At 39.4% G+C, this 20,472-nt stretch overlaps 1 protein-coding gene across 1 annotated transcript in view; it reads left to right on the top strand.

The window, feature by feature from the left end:
- Positions 1-20,472, top strand: part of cntnap2a (contactin associated protein 2a) — a 541,273-nt gene that overhangs the window by 347,163 nt on the left and 173,638 nt on the right. The window contains exon 16 of the mRNA XM_062021878.1: positions 8,267-8,394. Coding sequence (XP_061877862.1) covers positions 8,267-8,394 — 128 coding nt within the window. The remainder of the gene's footprint in view (positions 1-8,266; positions 8,395-20,472) is intronic.

Raw genomic sequence — 20,472 nt, forward strand, 5'->3', positions numbered from 1 at the left:
TTAATGTATGGCAAAGTTAACAATAAAGGATATTTGAAGTCTTCATACAACTGTGTGATTAAAAGCACATATATCATATCTTCTAGTTTGACTTAACAGTTAAGAAAGCTACTAAAACTGCATTTTTTTCTGAACTAACGTCACAAAGATAAATATCAAAGTAAATTAAAGTCAAAGTTAAAGTTCCAATGATTGTCACACACACACACTGGGTGTGGTGAAATTTGTCCTTTGCTTTTGACCAGTAAGTGTCACAGGCATGATGAGATACCAGGAGACAGGCCAGTAGACCAGATAAAGTGAAAGAGGGCATAGGACCGCAAAACCGGTCATGCTGGTCCTGCTGCTGGGTTTCTGCTGCCCTTTCTACAACTTTTCACACCTGTCCTGTCTCCTGGTGTCTTTTCCACGCTCTTTACTCTCAACTTCATGACTACAGCATATATGTATGATGAATATGTGCTTCCTTTAATTTTTGAGCTGTATATTTTTAATGATGCAATGAAGACAAAACCCAAGAGCAAAGATTGTACTTGAAGAGGACCTATGATAAATTGTGTCTTCTCTGACTTATAAATGTAGCTACAATGTTGGATACTCGTGTTAAAAAATGCCAATGCGTGAAATTATATGGTTCATGCATTTTGGCGTGAACTTGCATGCAGTTTTGGATGCCTCTGTTCGCGGGGTTTTTGCAATATGGCTACACTGTGACATTACCGTCAGGTGGAAGCTCTTATCTTGACATTCAGTCGAAAAGGTGGAATAAAGTATTATTTTAATCTAATTTTGGCATGTGCACAATTACATCGACATGCAGCATGCAGTTAGAAAACACTTTTTCTGTACAGTCCAAATCGATGGACAAATGTGCAGGTGTACCTAATGTTGTGACCGGATTAATCTACACTATATTGCCAAAAGTATTTGGCCACCTGCCTTGACTCACATATGAACTTGAAGTGCCATCCCATTCCTAACCCATAGGGTTCAATATGATGTCGGTCCACCTTTTGCAGCTATTACAGCTTCAACTCTTCTGGGAAGGCTGTCCACAAGGTTGCAGAGTGTGTTATAGGAATTGTCCACCATTCTTCCAAAAGCGCATTGGTGAGGTCACACAACGATGTTGGTCAAGAAGTCCTGGCTCTCAGTCTCCGTTCTAATTCATCCCAAAGGTGTTCTATCCGGTTCAGGTCAGGACTATGTGCAGGCCAGTCAAGTTCATTCACACCAGACTCTGTCATCCAAGTCTTTATGGACCTTGCTTTGTGCAGTGGTGCACAGTCATGTTGGAAGAGGGGCCCGCTCCAAACTGTTTCCACAAGGTTGGGAGCATGGAATTGTCCAAAATGTTTTGGTATCCTGGAGGATTCAAAGTTCCTTTCACTGGAACTAAGGGGCCAAACTTAACTCCTGAAAAACAACCCAATACCATAATTCCTCCTCCACCAAATTTCACACTCTGCACAATGCAGTCCAAAATGTAGCGTTCTCCTGGCAACCTTCAAACCCAGACTCGTCCATCAGATTGCCAGATGGAAAAGCGTGATTCATCACTCCAGAGAAGGCATCTCCACTGCTCTAGAGTCCAGTGGCGACGTGCTTTACACCACTGCATCCAACGCTTTGTATTGGACTTGGTGATGTATGTCTTATAGACAGCTGCTCGGCCATGGAAACCCATTCCATGAAGCTCTCTGCGTACTGTCTGTGGGCTAATTGGAAGGTCACATAAAGTTTGGAGCTCTGTAGCGACTGACTGTGCAGAAAGTCTTTGCACTATGTGCTTCAGCATCCGCTGACCCCTCTCTGTCAGTTTACGTGGCCTACCACTTCGTGGCTGAGTTGCTGTTGTTCACAAACTCTTCCATTTTCTTATAATAAAGCTGACAGTTGACTTTGGAATATTTAGGAGCGAGGAAATTTCACGCCTGAATTTGTTGCACAGGTGGCATCCTATGACAGTTCCACGCTGGAAATCACAGAGAGCGGCCCATTCTTTCACAAATGTTTGTAGAAACAGTCTCCATGCCTAAGTGCTTTATTTTATACACCTGTGGCCGGGCCAAGTAATTTGGACACCTGATTCTGATCATTTGGATGGACTGTTGCGGATAAAAAATATTAGACATATTGTCTACTCAGCAATATCATTTAGTAATTTTATTGCTGCTGGATGACTTAAGGGGATAATTACAACTAATTCAATTGATGCCTTTTGTCTGTACTTGTAGATCACATGCAACATGCCCACTATTAGTACACACAATGTCATGGTTTGCACACGCTGTTTTGCACGTGTTATTCAGATTTGTTTTAGGTCAGGCCCTTAGTCCTATGTTCTGTGATAACTGTAAACTACAAAGTGCATTCTGAATGTTAGTAAAAGGTGTCTGCAGCTCAGACAAGGCAGTGTAGAGAGAGAAGCCAGAAGGATAAATAATTGTCATCGGCATACAATTGTATATGAGAGTTTTCAACATTGTGAGTTATATTGTCAATGTAAAGATTGAAGAGTGTTCAACCTGGTATTGCGGAACACCTTTGCAAAGTGGTAATGGGTCTGAGAAATGGCCCGTCACCCTCACTGATTGCATGCGTCTAGAGCAGTAGCTGCTAAACCAAGTGACACAGATCTCAAACGCCGATATTTTGCAATCGTTCGCAGAATATGGAGTGAGAAACAGACTCAAAAGCCTTTGCTAGATCCATAAGTTATGTGCGGTCAAAATAAACTGCATGATTAATCTGCGTTTTGAATGTGTTGCGCAATTGTTATGATTGATGCTGATGATGGCAATTCCAGAGAGACGTGCCTGTGACATCAAGTATATTTTACAAAACCCAAAACCAGTGAAGTTGGCACGTTGTCTAATTCGTAAATAAAAACAGAATACAATGATTTGCAAATCCTTTTCAACTTATATTCAATTGAATACACTGCAAAGACAAGATATTTAATGTTCAAACTGAGAAACGTAAAATGTTTTGGCAAATAATCATTAACTTAGAATTTAATGGCAACAACACATTGCAAAAAAGTTGGCACAGGGGCATTTTTACCTCTGTGTTACATGGCCTTTCCTCTTAACAACACTTAGTAAATGTTTGGGAACTGAGGAGACCATTTTTTGAAGCTTTTCAGGATTAATTATTTCCCATTCTTGCTTGATGTACAGCTTAAGTTGTTCAACAGTCCGGGGTCTTCGTTGTCGTATTTTACGCTTCATAATGTGCCCCACATTTTCAATGGGAGACAGGTCTGGACTACAGGCAGGCTAGTCTAGTACCCGCACTCTTTTACTACGAAGCCACGCTGTTGTAACACGTGCAGAATGTGGATTGACATTGTCTTGCTGAAATAAGGAGGGGCGTCCATCATAACGTCGCTTGGATGGCAACATATGTGGCTCCAAAACCTGTATTTACCTTTCAGAATTAATGGTGCCTTCACAGATGTGTAAGTTACCATGCCTTGGGCACTAATACACCCCCATACCATCACAGATGCTGGCTTTTGAAATTTGTGCCTATAACAATCCGGATGGTTATTTTCCTCTTTGGTCCGGAGGACATGATGTCCACAGTTTCCAAAAACAAAAGTGGACTCTTCAGACCACAGAACACTTTTACACTTTGCATCAGTCCATCTTAGATGAGATCGGGCACATCGAAGCCGGCTGCATTTCTGGGTGTTGTTGATAAATGGCTTTCGCTTTGAACAGTAGAGTTTTAAGTTGCACTTACAGACATAGCAACCAACTGTAGTTACTGACAGTGGTTTTTTGAAGTGTTCCTGAGCCCATGTGGCGATATCCTTTCCACACTGATGTCGGTTTTTGATGCAGTACCGCCTGAGGGATCCAAGGTCACGGGCATTCAATGTTGGTTTTCAGCCTTGCTGCTTACGTGCAGTGATTTATCTAGATTCTCTGAACTTTTTGAGGATATTACAGACCGTAGATGCTGAAATCCCTAAATTCCTTGCAATAGCCGGTAGGAGAAAGGTTGTTCTTAAACAATTTGCTCAGGTATTTGTTCACAAAGTGGTGACCCTCGCCCCATCCTTGTTTGTGAATGACTGAGCATTTCATGGAAGCTGCTTGTATACCTAATCATGGCGCCCACCTGTTCCCAATTAGCCTATTCACCTGTGGGATGTTCCAAATAAGTGTTTGATGAGCATTCCTCAACTTTCTCTGTCTTTTTTGCCACTAGTGCCAGCTTTTTTGAAACATGTTGCAGGCATCAAATTCCAAATGAGCTAATATTTGCAAAAAATAACCATGTTTTCCAGTTCCAGCGTTAAGTATCTTGTCTTTGCAGTCTATTCAATTGAATATAGGTTGAAAATGATTTGCAAATCTTTTATATTCTGTTTTTATTTACGATTTACACAAAGTGACAACTTCACTGGTTTTGGGTTTTGTAATAAGCTTCAATTTCAAGAAACTTTTGTCCATCTTGAACTCTTCTTTAAATTACCTGAATGTGAGTGAGTCTGTTGTTATGATCCTGACTTTCCTCTGTTATGTGTGAATGTTAAAGTCGTTTGATTACCTGTATACACCAACATGTCAGGGGACTACATAATTCGCCTTTGGCTAAAACCTGACATATTACATATATGTTCATTAATATGTGCTGCCCCCAGAAGAAAAAACACATATCTGTGCATGCATCTGCGTGAGTATTAATGTGTCGTGATCTTTTGCCCAGGTCATGTTTAGTTTGATATTTCCCTAGTTGTTTAGTTCTGATTCAGCACCCTTGTTTGTTTGTTTTATTGCCATTGGTGCTGATTTTTTTTCAACTGCCTCTGATTAGTGACCGGGAGTGAGCAGGTGAGCGTACCGACGATGTGATACTCTCACAAGTTTTTTTTTAACCAATTTACTAGCCCAAATTGTGAAAAAAGAGGACCTAAAATGGAACCTTAAGAAACACCACGTATAGAGCTAAAGAATTTTAACAAATGACTACTGACTGCAAGCTAAAGCAAAACACCTTAGTTACATAAATCACATTAGGAGAAAAACATGTGTAACTGTAAAAAAGGAGAGATCTTAAAGGGGTACCTTGAGGAATGCCTTAGATATTTAAATAACAATTTTGTACCCCAATGTTCTATGTTTACTAACAGGATTAACATGTCAATGCAAGGATCTGCCAATGTGTTTACAGTGGTCCAAGTTCCTCTGTACAACAGGAGCTCTCTTGTGTTTTTTAGGAATTTGCTGCAAAAATGTTGGTCTCCCAAGTTTTGAACTGGTGTCATTCCTGTGCCAGATTTGGCCCCCTGGCCACCATTTGAAGAATAGTGCTCTAAAGTGTTCCACATTGTTATTATAAATCGTACCCACTCGGCTCCCATTGCACTGATCACCTGGGGGGGGGGGGGGGGGTTCAGATCCAAGGATGCCCTTGTGGTATGTGAAGCCCTTTGAGGCATTTGTGAATAACGTTTGTTTGATTCATTGCTTATTTCTAACTAAACATTTCTTACTTCAGAACTTTTTAAATTAGCTCATTTTCAAACAGGTTTCTAGAAATAAAAAGTAAAGGTCACTGGGTTTATTAAGCAGACTTTCTGTTACTCAATTAAAAAAGCTCTCTTTTTATTATCTTATGCAATCTCATAATGCTATCATGTTGTCTGGTTCGGCGAGGCGTTCACATTCAAAAGCAATAGGATGTGACGATGAATGTTACTACAGCCACAATTTTCATCCACAATCCAACAGTTTGTGTCCCCAAATTTGTTTAAGGCAGTTGATGAATATTGTTCATAAGCTAAACATCGTAATTGGCTGTGGCTTTTTTTTTCACTAATTTCTGCATGTAAGAATGAGTGATTTCATTTGCTTTCATGTCTCCTCAGCTCCAAAAACCAACACATCTACAAATAAGTCTCATTGATGTCTCAGTTTGACTGATTGTTTTTTTTTTTTAAGTATGTCCCACATTTTCCACTCATTATTTTGACTGCACACATTTTTTTGCATTGTATTTGCCTCCAAATTAAATATGCAATCTCCTTTCATAATATTATCTATATCATATTTAATATTGCAAGTAAGTTATTCATTTGCCTTCAATTGATTTATTACAGTGGTTCTTAACCTGGGTTCGATCGAACCCTAGGGGTTTGGTGAGTCGGCCGCCACGGAGGTAAAGACACATCCGACTTATCGTGTAAATAAAAATGTCTCCCTATCGGCGTATTATGGATACCCCCAAACAATGTTCCCTCTAATTTTCCATCTGATTTGCAGGTTTTTTGATTGATTGAGTGAAACTTTTACTAGCAGATTACAAAGGAAGAGAATACATTATAAGAAACAGTACAGTTTACACCAGGGGTGTCCAAAGTGCGGCCCGGGGGCCATTTGCGGCCCGCAGCTAATTGTTTACCGGCCCGCCACACATTCTGCAAAAATTGCAAAATTAATAATATTGCAAAAATTTAAAAAAACATTTAAAAAAAGTGGAATGAGGTGAAATCTAACAAGAAAAAGTTGCAATGTTGACACAAAGCTGCCATGCAGGCTGTTTTTTTTCTTTTGTCTTTATTTTTCTTTAGTTTTTTGCCATTGCTAAAAAAAAAAAAAGACTAAAAATCTATGTTATTGTCATAACTGGGTTCTTGGGTTTTGCTTCTCCGGAAGGCAAAGGAAAATTGGCCCGTGCGAGGCGTGAATTTAAATACATGTTTATTTAACAATAAAAAAGGAATAAACAAAAAGGCGCTCACAGTGGAGGTAGAAAACTTGAATATACAAAACAAAAGACTTGCACGAGGGCGGAAATACAAAATTTGGGTAGAAACACAAAACTTGCACAAAGGCAGAAACTATGAACAATAAAACAAAAACACTAACTGTGGCATAAATGAACAAAACTTACTTGGCAAAGAACTGTGACATGACATGAAGTGGAGGGATCAAAAAGTGCGAGGACACCAGGACGAACAACAGAAACAGACAGATTTAAATAGTGACGTGATCAGTGAAAACAGGTGCGTGACAAGACAGGTGAACAGGTGCGTGACATGACAGGTGAAAACTAATGGGTGACCATGGAAACCAAACCAAACAAGGAAGTGCAACCAGGAACTAAAAAGAGTCCAAAACCCAAGCAAAACAAAAACATGATTAACACAGACATGACAGTTATAATGAATTATTACTTAAAAAATATCACTTTAAAATGTTTTATGTGGAAAAAATATTGCATATATTGTGTGGTTGCCATATAAAAACACCAAAGTTTTATTTGACAAAAGAGCATAAAACAAACAAAATAATAGTTCAAACGTAAAATCGACAGATATATCTGAAGTTGATCTCGTAATTTAAGTGTTAAAAGTAAAAAAACAACTAATAAAAATGTATCACTTTATGAGTGGGGGACCTTTTGGATCCCAAATATATTTAGTAGGATTTTATTTAACTTTTCACTGTAATTATTCAAAAATATTAAAGAATTAAAATCAATGGTGTCCTGCATTATTGATCTTTTAAGGCTTTAATGACTAAATACTGCATATTTCAGTTGTCTTTGACAGAAAACCATTTTTTTTTTTTTACTTTATATCAACCTCTAGTTGATATAGAGATTTACTGTAAGCGTTAAATAAAAAATAATAATAATAATTTGATGACTGAGACCCTTTATAGTCTCCGGGAGCCCTAAAGGTTAAAAAAAAAAAAAAAATCCAAATATTTTGTTAAAGTTTGAAAATGAAAAATATCAAAATGGCCCCCGCATGCTTAAATTTTTCCGTGTACGGGCCTCAGTGGAAAAAGTTTGGACACCCCTGGTTTACACAGTACAGTACATATTCCGTACAATTGACCACTAAATGGTAACACCCGAATACGTTTTTCAACTTGTTTAAGTCGGGGTCCCCGTTAATCAATTCATGGTAATGTGTGTAAGCTGTGTAGTTTATTGTGAGTTCATGCACTGTGTTGGTTTTGTTGTTTGAACAAGGTGATGTTCATGTACACTTCATTTTGTGCACCAGTAAAAAACCATATAACCTTTTCTTGAATTTGAAAAAAAATATATATATATTTTTCACTAAAGAAGGGTTCGGTGAATGCGCATATGAAACTGGTGGGGTTCGGTACCTCCAACAAGGTTAAGAACCACTGATTTATTATTAACGCAATTGTTTTCCTCATTTCACCTTAATGAGCACTCATAGATTTATTGTTCTGTCACGGCTACACTTATTTTATTTCATGTTGTCCTGCAGGAGAGAAGATTCTGGTCTCTTGACGTATAAAGAACACCTGCCAGTCAGCCAGGTTGCCGTGGGTGATACAAATCGAGCTGGCTCCGAGGCCAAGTTAACAGTTGGCCCACTGCGATGCCAAGGAGATGGTGAGTGTGTCATATATGAATGTCCTTTGTGTTCTTTGATGTTAACCTCTTACACACATGTAAGAGGGATGTGTGCTATGGCTATGAGTTGTTTTTTCCCTTGGCTTCAGTCTGGACCTCCTCTCCAGGGGCCCAGGCTTAGAGCGATTTTTTTTTTCTCACCCCACCATTGTTTACCTGTATCTCACCTTTTTTGTAAGGGGCGCCGGAATTTGGCAGACCCGTCAGCGATCCTTTTCTGTCTCCCTGTAATGTTTGTCTGCTCTTGAATGGGATTGTGCTGAAAATTGTAATTTCCCCTCAGGGATTTATAAAGTATTTCTTATTCTGATTCTGATTCTGATACAGAATATAATGCAGATGTTTTATTGTCATTGTCATGCTTAACAGCACAAGTAGGTGTCATCCATTAGTGCAGTATAGTGTTGTCCCGATACCAATATTTTGGTTCCGGTACCAAAATTATTTCGATACTTTTCAGTGCTTTTCTAAATAAAGGGGACCACAAAAACTGCATTATTGGCTTTATTTTAACAAAAAATCTTACTGTACATTAAACATATGTTTCTTATTGCAAGTGTGTCCTTAAATAAAATAGTGAACATACAAGACAACTTGTCTTTTATTGGTAATACTTTAGTATGGGGAACATAATGTAAGTAACAAAGACTTAATTTAGAGTTATTTGGACATTAGGGGAACATATAAGGGTTAGGGTTAGGGTTACTAATAAGCAATAATTCTGAGGTTATTGAGGGAAGACTCTTAGTTAATGGCTTACTGGTTGTAAAATAAGGCCATGCAGAATAAGGCATTAATAAGTACTTAATAATGACTAATTAAAGGCCTACTGAAACCCACTACTACCGACCACACAGTCTGATAGTTTATACATCAATGATGAAATCTTAACATCGCAACACATGCCAATACGGCCGGGTTAACTTATAAAGAGCAATTTTTAATTTCCCGGGGAACTTCCGGTTGAAAAAGTCTATTTATGATGACGTTTGCCCCGTGACGTCAATGGTTGAAACGGAAGTATTCAGACACATTGTATCCCAATACAAACAGCTCTGTTTTCATCGCAAAATTCCACAGTATTCTGGACATCTGTGTTGGTGAATCTTTTGCAATTTGTTTAATGAACAATCAAGACTGCAAAGAAGAAAGCTGTAGGTGGGATCGGTGTATTAGTGGCTGGCTGCAGCAACACAACAAGGAGGACTTTGACTTGGATAGCAGACGCGCTATCCGACGCTAGCCGCCGACCGCATCGATGATCGGGCGAAGTCCTTCGTCGCGCCGTCGATCGCTGGAACGCAGGTGAGCACGGGTGTTGATGAGCATATGAGGGCTGGCGTAGGTGGAGCGCTAATGTTTTTATCATAGCTCTGACGAGGTTCCGTAGCTAAGTTAGCTTCAATGGCGTCGTTAGCAACAGCATTGCTAGGCTTCGACAGGCGGCACAGCATTAACCGTGTAGTTACAGGTCCAGTGTTTGGTTCGGTGTCTCCTGATAGTAGTATTGTTGATCTTCTGTCTATCCTTCCAGTCAGGGGCTTATTTCTTTTGTTTCTATCTGCATTTAAGCACGATGCTATCACGTTAGCTCCGTACCTAAAGGGCTTCACCGATGTATTGTCGTGGAGATAAAAGTCACTGTGAATGTCCATTTTGCGTTCTCGACTCTCATTTTCAAGAGGATATAGTATCCGAGGTGGTTTAAAATACAAATCCGTGATTCGCAATAGAAAAAGGAGAATGTGTGGAATCCAATGAGCCCTTGTACCTAAGTTACGGTCAGAGCGAAAAAATATACGTCCTGCACTGCACTCTAGTCCTTCACTCTTACGTTCCTCATCCACAAATCTTTCATCCTCGCTCAAATTAATGGGGTAATCGTCGCTTTCTCGGTCCGAATCGCTCTCGCTGCTGGTGTAAACAATGGGGAAATGTGAGGAGCCCTTCAACCTGCGACGTCACGCTACTACTAGGCAAGGCTTTTTTTATCAGCGACCAAAAGTTGCGAACTTTATCGTCGATGTTCTCTACTAAATCCTTTCAGCAAAAATATGGACATATCGCGAAATGATCAAGTATGACACATAGAATGGATCTGCTATCCCCGTTTAAATTTTTAAAAAAAATTTCAGTAGGCCTTTAAGAGCCAATATGTTACTAATTTGCATGTTAATAAGCAACTAATTAATGTTGAATATGTTCCCCATACTAAAGTGTTACCCTTTTATTAGTAAGTAAGCAAACAAAGACTCCTAATAAGTCTGCTGACGTATGCAGTAACATATTGTGTCATTTTTCATTCTATTATTTTGTCAAAATTATTAAGGACAATTGGTAGAAAATGAATGATTAATTTAGTTGTTCATTTACTGTTAATATCTGCTTACTTTCTCTTTTAACATGCTCTGTCTACCCTTTTGTTGAAATTTAATAATCACTTATTCTTCTGTTGTTTGATACTTTACATTGGTAAAGTATCCACAAATTTGGGTATCAATCTGATACCAAGTCATTACAGAATCATACATTGGTCATATTTAATTCATGGGGGGTGGGAGGGAGGCGGACCGGTACTTTTATGGTACAGTATAGTACCGAATATGAATCGTAGATGAGTAGAGGGACAGATAGACATCCTTAAATACATGAATATCAACATCATCAGTGGTTATACCTGAATCAGTTTGAATCTGCAGAATATAATGGGTGTGTTGATGTCTGGCGTAGTTGATGGGCTAGTAGTTTGCTAGCTTTGTCGCCTTGTCAAAGAAGAGGCATTTTGAACGGAGCATTTATTCAATAGCACGGTCTGTGGTAACAACATCAAGCTCTGCATGTAGAGAGACCCTTTCCTTATAAAGGTCTGGATTTGGGGAGATAGAGTACAAGTTGTCCAGCAAGACTATGAGTAGTCTGCCTAGTCAATTTATTCTTCCTGAGTTTTTTGTCATAATATGTATAGGAGATTATCTCCTCCCTAATGTATGCCTTCAGCACCTAACAGAGTTCAGAGGCCATCATCCCGGGAGTCTTGTTCAAGAGTACAAAGAAATCTATTTGACGTGAGACAAAATCCACACACACACTCCCATTCAAAATGTTAGCACATTGCAGTATTGCCTATAGATGTGTAATTCTAAGAGTCATGCAGGCAGTGTCACTATTCAAAATTACACAGAAAAATAAATGTTAAATGAGAAAAACTTGTATTATAATGGTTGTCCACACATTTTTGTATTGCTTTATTTATTTTCCTATGATACTGTACTAAGTCTTTCATTTATTTTGTAAAATGTTCCATTTTGTCAATTATTTGTGCACTTTCATTTTTGAAGTTGTTCTTGATTTATTATATCAACTGATTGACCACAGCTGTGACTTTTTAAGTGCATCATTTCCTGTTGGAAATTGCACACGAAGACATTGTCGAAACCGGTCTTTGTTTTGTAGCGTCTGCGCCGTTTATGTTATAATTATTAGAAGGACATGTGTGTTGCTGGCCTTGCTTTTTCTTTAAGGACACTTTTTGTCGTGCACCTCTTTATTTTTGTTTTATTAATTTTTTTGGAGAGTGCGTGTTTTTTCCTATATTTTGAAAACTCCTCATTAAACATTGACAAATATTTGTATTAACAATATTTATAATTGCCCCCCGAAAGACGAATTAAAAAATGTAATTAAATGAAAAAGGAAATAAATTATTTCCGGGCTATGAGCGGTTACTTTTTTCCTGCGCTTTGGACCACATTGACCAGGATCGTGTTCAATGACTTCTCCGGTATAGGCTACTGTATATTTACAGGCACTGTCTTTTGTATAATTTGTAAATGAACACGTGCGCCTGTGTAAATATTTCATGTTCCATGTGTACACCTGCGGCTTAAAGACCTGTGCGGTCAATATATTTGCAAAATAAAATGTGTCCAAAAATTAAGTGGATGCTGTTACGACCTGTTACATCATCTTTGTATATGTTTTGTATTTTTTTATGCAAATATATTTTATTGAATTTTTACAGTTAAAATCACATTTGACAATCATACTTCGCTCATGCAGACCCTTCATACATGCACACATCCACTCATACACACTCACATGCACGCTTGAGGAGAGAGTTGCACTTTGGCTTTAACAACTCAAGGTTTACAGTATAGACAATATTAGAAAAAGATATGTATATATCTATCCATCCTGCACTGGCTCAGGATCAGCAGACAATCCAGGCCATAGCAAGATGGCTGAATATTCCTCGGCATCAAGGATCCTCAGGAAGTGATCAATAGATCACCTCCCGGGGACCTGTCCACCGTTCACAGTTTAAAAAAAAGAAGAAGAAAGTCACGTTTCCGGGGCTTGATCAGATGCAAAAAAATTAAAATAAATAAAGTCACACAAAAAAAAAGCAAGCAAACCGTGACAAAATCATATCATATGGGTGTCTTTTTTATGTTTGGTGTAAGCTCTTTGTAGGTGTAGCCTTACATGCACACTTGCACAGCTTTCCCTGTGCTTTTCTGTGCATGTTCCTGCTGCACTCCATTTTTGTTTTTTTGTACTTCCGTAACATTAAATACTCTTCACCTGCACGCTTCATGTTGTCTGCTGCACCTTGGGGTCACGTCGCCAAAGCTGCCTCCACGTTTTGACTTGTGCAGGTGCAACTTAAAGGATTTGCTCTATAGCCCCGTAATTATGGTAACACTAATCAATTCATTTGGAACATGTTACAAATTCACAAGCACACATTTTTGCTCAAAAAATGCCCAAAAGCATAACATGTCTGGTCCAGCCCTGTCCCATAGGAGCTTTTGATAGGATTATAGTAGGACTACAGTCTCTCACCTTGCATGCTGGAGGTAGTTTTACAAAAGTAAACCTTGAATGTGTACAGTAAGCTAAGGTGAAAAGAAGTAGAAATGGGCTTCAGCGCACTGTGGGAGTGCTGCGGTGTTCTGTGGACTTCTTTCAAAGCGAGTCAAAAGGTCAGCAGCGTGTCTCAAAGCTGGAGCATACTCTGCTTTTAGAATGATCAGTCCGTCTTAAAAGGAGCCTCCATCTTTCCTGGAGGTCTGCGCGGAAAGATGAAAAATAGAGCGCCCATTGTGGATTAGCTGCCGGTATGAAAGACATATTCTGAGTATACGGCTGAGTTAATGCAGTAGTAATGGCCTAATTAGAGGGAAATGTGCGCATTAATGACCTCAGCTGCTGAGAAGCACTATCATTTCCCAAATACTCAGCTGGTTGCGGAGGCATGGCTGCGTAACCTTTTTTGCGAAGGGTTCAACAAAGGTTGCATGAAAAGACCAGCCCCACTCTCATTTCGGCGCTAATTAAAAATGGTCTTGTTGACAACGCGTGGAAGCTTTTAACGGTCAGGGGCAGCCCGTGGCAACTTTGTCTTTAATGTTAAATTGTAGACATTTCCAGAACAAAAAGCTAATGGCAGTCGACAACTTCGGATGATTTGATAATAAAACATCTGCTCACCATTGAGTGTTTTTACTGCTTTTTTCATCTTTGGAAGACTGCTGTTAATGTTTTTTGTTTGTTTTCATTTTATCGACTACGCAATCTAAAACTCTTTATTACACATTTTTAATCTTTTACTTTCTCTATTATGAAATTGCTAACCTGTTCAATAGAGCAGTGTTTTTAAACCACTGTGTCGTGGCACACTAGTGTACCGTGAGATATTGTCTGTTGTGCCGTGGGAGATGATGTCAATTCACCTAATTGGGTAAAAAATATTTTTTGCAAACCAGTAATAATAATCCGCAAATAATGTGCCGTTGTTGAATGTCTGTGCTGTCAAGAGTGCAGCAGAGTAACCGTGTAATACTCTTCCATATCAGTAGGTGGCAGCAGGTAGCTAATTGCTCTGCAGATGTCGGGAACATGGTTTGTCGTGATCACAATATGCAGACGACCGCGGGAGGCAGTGTGCAGGTAAAAAGGTATCTAATGCTTAAACCAAAAATAAACAAAAGGCGAGTGCCGCTAAGAAAAGGCAATAAAGGTTGGTTTTGGCTATGCAAAACGAAACTAAAACTGAACTGGCTGCAAAGTAAACAAAAACAGAATGCTGGACGACAGCAAAAACTTACAGCGTGTGGAGCAGCAGACGGCGTACACAAAGTACATCCGTACATGACATGACAATCAACAACAAAATAGGAGCGCAAGACATGAACTAAAACACTACACAGAGGAAAACAACAAAAAACTCAAAATAAGTCTCGGCGTGATGTGACAGGTCGTGACAGTACACCTACTTTGAGATGAGCTATAGTGATCCATGGTTGGTTATGGTTTGAATTTATATACAACAATTGCGAGAACAAATTTTTATTGTCAATATCAGCAGTTGAGTTTCATTTTTTTATGTTTTCTGCTAGTGGTGTGCCTCAGGATTTTTTTCAATGAAAAAAATGTGCCTTGGCTCAAAAAAGGTTGAAAAACACTGCCATAGAGGATGTGAACTTTATTTTTCTCAGACATATTGAATTGTGCAAGGGTAAACAGGAAGTACTTCAGTGTAACTATGTTAAACGTGTTCGAAATGAACTAAATCGTTACCATAAATTACCTCTGCATTCACAGTAATGCACGAAGAAACTGCATGAATGTTGCTTTCCTCATAAGGATGCTGTTCAGTGCTGTGCTGTTGGTCTATTGAATTGTAAAACTGCATTATAAGTTCAACTATACACTAGTGTTGGGTAAATGACACCTCAGTGAGTGCATGGCACAGTCACTACCTGTATGTGCACTGTGTTAGTGTTTTATAATAGTCATCCGCCATTAGATGGATCATACAAGTCGTTAAATTTGTAAATTAGAGGAATAATTAGCATGTAATTGTTTTTTTTTGTTTGTTTGTTTTAAAAAAATGTCTGCACTCTGGTCAATGAGCCAGATCGTACACATTTACTTTATATGGAGGTCCAATATCAAAATGATCCTGCACACTTTGGAATTTTTCTTTAATGTTTGTTCCATTTAGGCAGATTATGGCGACTACACATTACAAATTATTTCAGTACAATCTGTCAATTGTGTTCAACCACAGAACAGCTCCAATGTGTGTCTATCCCTTTTCCCGGCAAAACTCGAACACCCACTTCCTATCAACAATGTAACTTCCCTATCTCTCCCGTAGGTCCCGCCCCCCAGCCAAAGTCATTGGCTAACACCCCGTAGCCAGCCGCTACAGTATTAACGTGCCTGCTGGAATAAACACAAGCTGAGAAATAGCTCCGTGCATGCCTACTTTATGGATAACGGAGACATATACAGTATAATAGTCTCCTTTTCAGGTGAGAGGCGGCGCTAAAGGCAGTGCCTTTAAGGCACCACCAATATAGTTGTCCGGCTGGAAATCGGGATATTTTCGGGAGAATAGTTTCGGGAGAGGCACTGAAATTCAAGAGTCTCCCGGAAAATTCGGGAGGGTTGGCAAGTATGGCTTCAGCATCCATAGATATCACTGCTTCGTCAGTGTTAAAAGCAGGTACACTGTACAATATATTGAAAAGACGTCAAACGAAATGAACCCAGTTTGATCCCGCATTATTAATATGAGGAAGAATAGTGTCCAGATGTAAAGCCAGGAATTTGGATAACAGTTTGAAGTCTACATTTAACAGGCTAATAGGATGATACAAGGTGCATGATAAGGCATCCTTGCCATTTTTCAAGAGGAGATATATTGAGGCTTGGTTAAAGGCCTACTGAAACCCACTACTACCGACCACGCAGTCTGATAGTTTATATATCAATGATGAAATCTTAACATTGCAACGCATGCCAATACGGCCAGGTTAACTTATAAATTGCAATTTTAAATTTCCCGCCACACTTCCGGTTGAAAACGTCTAGATATAATGACGTATGTGCGTGACGTCAACAATTGATACGGAAGTATTGGTACCCCATTAAATACAATACAAAAAAGCTCTGTTTTCATTTAAAAATTCCACAGTATTCTGGACATCTGTGTTGGTGAATCTTTTGCAATTTGTTTAATGAACAATGAAGACTGCAAAGAAGAAAGTTGTAGGTGGGATCGGTGTATTAGCGGCTGGCTGTAGCAACACAACCAGGAGGACTTATTTGGATAGCAGACGCACTAGCCGACGCTAGCCGACGCTAGCCGACGCTAGCCGCCAACCGCACGGATGATCAGGTGAAGTCCTTCCGTCGATCACTGGAACGCAGGTGAGCACGGGAGTTAATGAGCAGATGAGGGCTGGCTGGCGTAGGTAGCGAGATAATGTTTTTATCATAGCTCTGTGAGGTCCCGTTGCTAAGTTAGCTTCAATGGCGTCGTTAGCAACAGCATTGTTAAGCTTTGCCAGGCTGGGAATTATTAACCGTGTAGTTACATGTACATGGTTTAATAGTATTGTTGATCTTCTGTCTATCCTTCCAGTCAGGGATTTATTTATTTTGTTTCTATCTGCATTTGAGCCCGATGCTACCACGTTAGCCCAGTAGCTAAAGAGCTTCGCCGATGTATTTTCGTGGAGATAAAAGTCACTGTGAATGTCCATTTCGCGTTCTCGACTCTCATTTTCAAGAGGATATAGTATCCGAGGTGGTTTAAAAAAACAAATCCGTGATCCACAATAGAAAAGGGAGAAAGTGTGGAATCCAATGAGCCAGCTTGTACCTAAGTTACGGTCAGAGCGAAAAAAGATATGTCTTGCACTGCATTCTGGTCCTTCACTCTAACGTTCCTCATCCACGAATCTTTCATCCTCGCTCAAATTAATGGGGTAATCGTCGCTTTCTCGTTCCGAATCGCTCTAGCTGCATTGAAAACAATGGAAAATTTTGAGGAGTCCTTCCTCTGTTGACGTCACGCTACTTCCGGTACAGGCAAGGCTTTTTTTATCAGCGACCAAAAGTTGCAACTTTATCGTCAATGTTCTCTACTAAATCCTTTCAGCAAAAATATGGCAATATCGCGAAATGATCAAGTATGACACATAGAATGGATCTGCTATCCCTGTTTAAATAAAAAAAATTCATTTCAGTAGGCCTTTAAGTGTATGCGGAAGGCGGCCGGATTTAAACGATTCATTGTAAATGTCCACTAATACGGGGGCTAGTTTATGCCAAAATGTTTTTAAAGATTTGGGAGGATATCTATCTGGTCCCGGGGATTTACCATTTTGTAATGATGACGCTGCAACATTCATTTCCGCAACAGTAACTAGTCTCTCTAATTCTACCGCAGTACACTGATCAAACGAGAGGATGTCTAGATTGGCAAAAAAGTTATCAAGCTCAGGAGTAGAACATTGAGTAGATGAGTAGAGGGACAGATAGACATCCTTAAATACATGAATATCAACATCATCAGTGGTTATACCTGAATCAGTTTGAATCTGCAGAATATAATGGGAGTGTTGATGTCTGGCGTAGTTGATGGGCTAGTAATTTGCTAGCTTTGTCGCCTTGTCAAAGAAGAGGCATTTTGAACGGAGCATTTATTCAATAGCACGGTCTGTGGTAACAACATCAAGCTCTGCATGTAGAGAGACCCTTTCCTTATAAAGGTCTGGATTTGGGGAGATAGAGTACAAGTTGTCCAGCAAGACTATGAGTAGTCTGCCTAGTCAATTTATTCTTCCTGAGTTTTTTGTCATAATTTGTATAGTAGATTACCTCCTCCTTAGTGTATGCCTTCAGCGCCTAACAGAGTCTTGTTCAAGAGTACAAAGAAATCTATTTGGCGTGAGACAAAATCCACAAAGTTCCCATTTAAAATTAATCATTTGTTAAGACGCCACAACATATATGTACCGTATTTTTCGGACTATAAGTCGCTCTGGAGTATAAATCGCACCTGCCGAAAATGCATAATAAAGAAGGAAAAAAACATATATAAGTCGCACTGGAGTATAAGTCGCATTTTTGGGGGAAATGTATTTGATAAAACCCAACACCAAGAATAGACAATTGAAAGGCAATTTAAAATAAATAAAGAATAGTGAACAACAGGCTGAATAAGTATACGTTATATGACGCATAAATAACTAACTGAGAACGTGCCTGGTATGTTAACGTAACATTATGGTAAGAATCATTCAAATAACTATAACATATAGAACATGCTATACGTTTACCAAACAATCTTTCACTCCTAATCGCTAAATCCGATGAAATCTTATACGTCTAGTCTCTTTCGTGAATGAGCTAAATAATATTATTTGATATGTTACGGTAATGTGTTAATAATTTCACACATAAGTCGCTCCTGGCCAAACTATGAAAAAAACTGCGACTTATAGTCGGAAAAATACGGTAGTTATGTTTTTAAAAAGTGCATCCACTGAAATTGGAGAATAATCAGAGATAGCCATTGCGTTGTATTTGCATGTAGGTATAGATGAAATAATTTTTTATTAACTAAATAGTAATCAATGTGGGAGAAAGTGTGATGGACGTGAGAGAAGAATGACTATTGCCTTTTAGAGGGATTCAAAAAGCGGCAGACATCTGAGACCAAAAATTCCTCGATGAAAGACTGGATTACCTTGGCAGACCTTGATGGTGGACAAGTTTTGGTTGATGAGCGGTCAAGAAAGGGATCAAGCCAACAGTTAGTCTCTTAATACTAAAATGTACAATGACAAATCGGGGAGATACAGAAAAAAAAGATGTTTGAAGAAGGTGTCATCGTCATAGTTGTCAGTTCAGTTCAGTTTATTTATATATATAGCACATTTAAAAACAACCCCGGTTGGCTAAAGTGCTGTACAGACATAAGAAACTATTTGAAACAAAAAAAAGGGCATGTAGTGTCACATTTACATTCTAACACAGAAGGATGAATAAAATACAATAGTAAAACATACCTTAAAAGAAGTGCATGTAATAAATGTAAATAAAGAAATGTAATGTAATAGATAAATAACAAATGTATAATATATATATATATATATATATATATATATATATATATATATATATATATATATTGTGATGTGCGGTCACAAACCAACCTCCCAGAGACAGTTTTGTTTAAAGTTCAAACGCCGCAGCGTTGTTTTATTCAGTCAGTTTTTCTGAATAAAGGTTAACTTAAAGTTCTTCCCGATTGGGGCTTCCATTGAAACAAACAAATTGTCACTTTTTCCAAGTCTTTTTCATGTCTCCTAAATTGCCTGGAACATATAGCAAAGAAACTGATCAGTGCAAAGTTAAATAAATCCCAGCATTCAATGAATCAAACATCTTACACATTTAGCAGACTAATTTACAAACTATATTTCAGTGGAGCAACACACTTACCGCCCGATGGAAGCAGACCTTTCCCAGCAGGGAGCCAGCCACACCATGAGTCAAACACCGAGGTGCTATTTAACTCCAACACAGTGATTGCCAACCTGCCACAGCTGCCTTGGGGCAGGTGGCCACACCTCAGCCTGATTGAGGATACAATTAGGGATGTACTTGCCTTCAATGACCACACCTAAAGAGTGGCGTAGTTTGACCTCCTGGTGCATGCTTTCACTGTGATGGCTGGCCCTCTGCCCAGTCTCACCTGTTCGGAGGTATTGTGATGCTCCACATATCCCCCCCCCCCCCTAAGCTCCTTGTTGGTACGAGGAGCTTCCTGTTCCTCATCTTCGTAGCGGCGGGACATCGCGTCGGCGTGGCGGATATCCTTTCCAGGGCGGTGCTCGACAGTGAATTTATAATTTTGCAGTTCCAGGAACCAGCGTGTCACCCGAGCGTTGCTGTCCTTATTGGTGGCCATCCATTTGAGGGGGGCGTGGTCGGTCACCAGAGTGAAGCGTCTTCCCCATAAGTAATACCTGAGATGGTGGATGGCCCACTTCACAGCAAGACACTCCTTCTCCACGGTAGAGTAGTTTTTTTCGTGCTTTAGCAGTTTTCGGCTAATGAAGGTTACGGGGTGTTCATCGGCGCCCACCAATTGGGCTAGGACTGCCCCGATCCCAGTGCCATAGGCATCTGTGTGGAGGACGAATGGCTTCGTGAAGTCAGGTGCAACAAGGATGGGTTCCTCACACAGAG

This window comes from Entelurus aequoreus, linkage group LG15 (genome assembly GCF_033978785.1).
Source record: "Entelurus aequoreus isolate RoL-2023_Sb linkage group LG15, RoL_Eaeq_v1.1, whole genome shotgun sequence".
NCBI lineage: Eukaryota > Metazoa > Chordata > Actinopteri > Syngnathiformes > Syngnathidae > Entelurus > Entelurus aequoreus.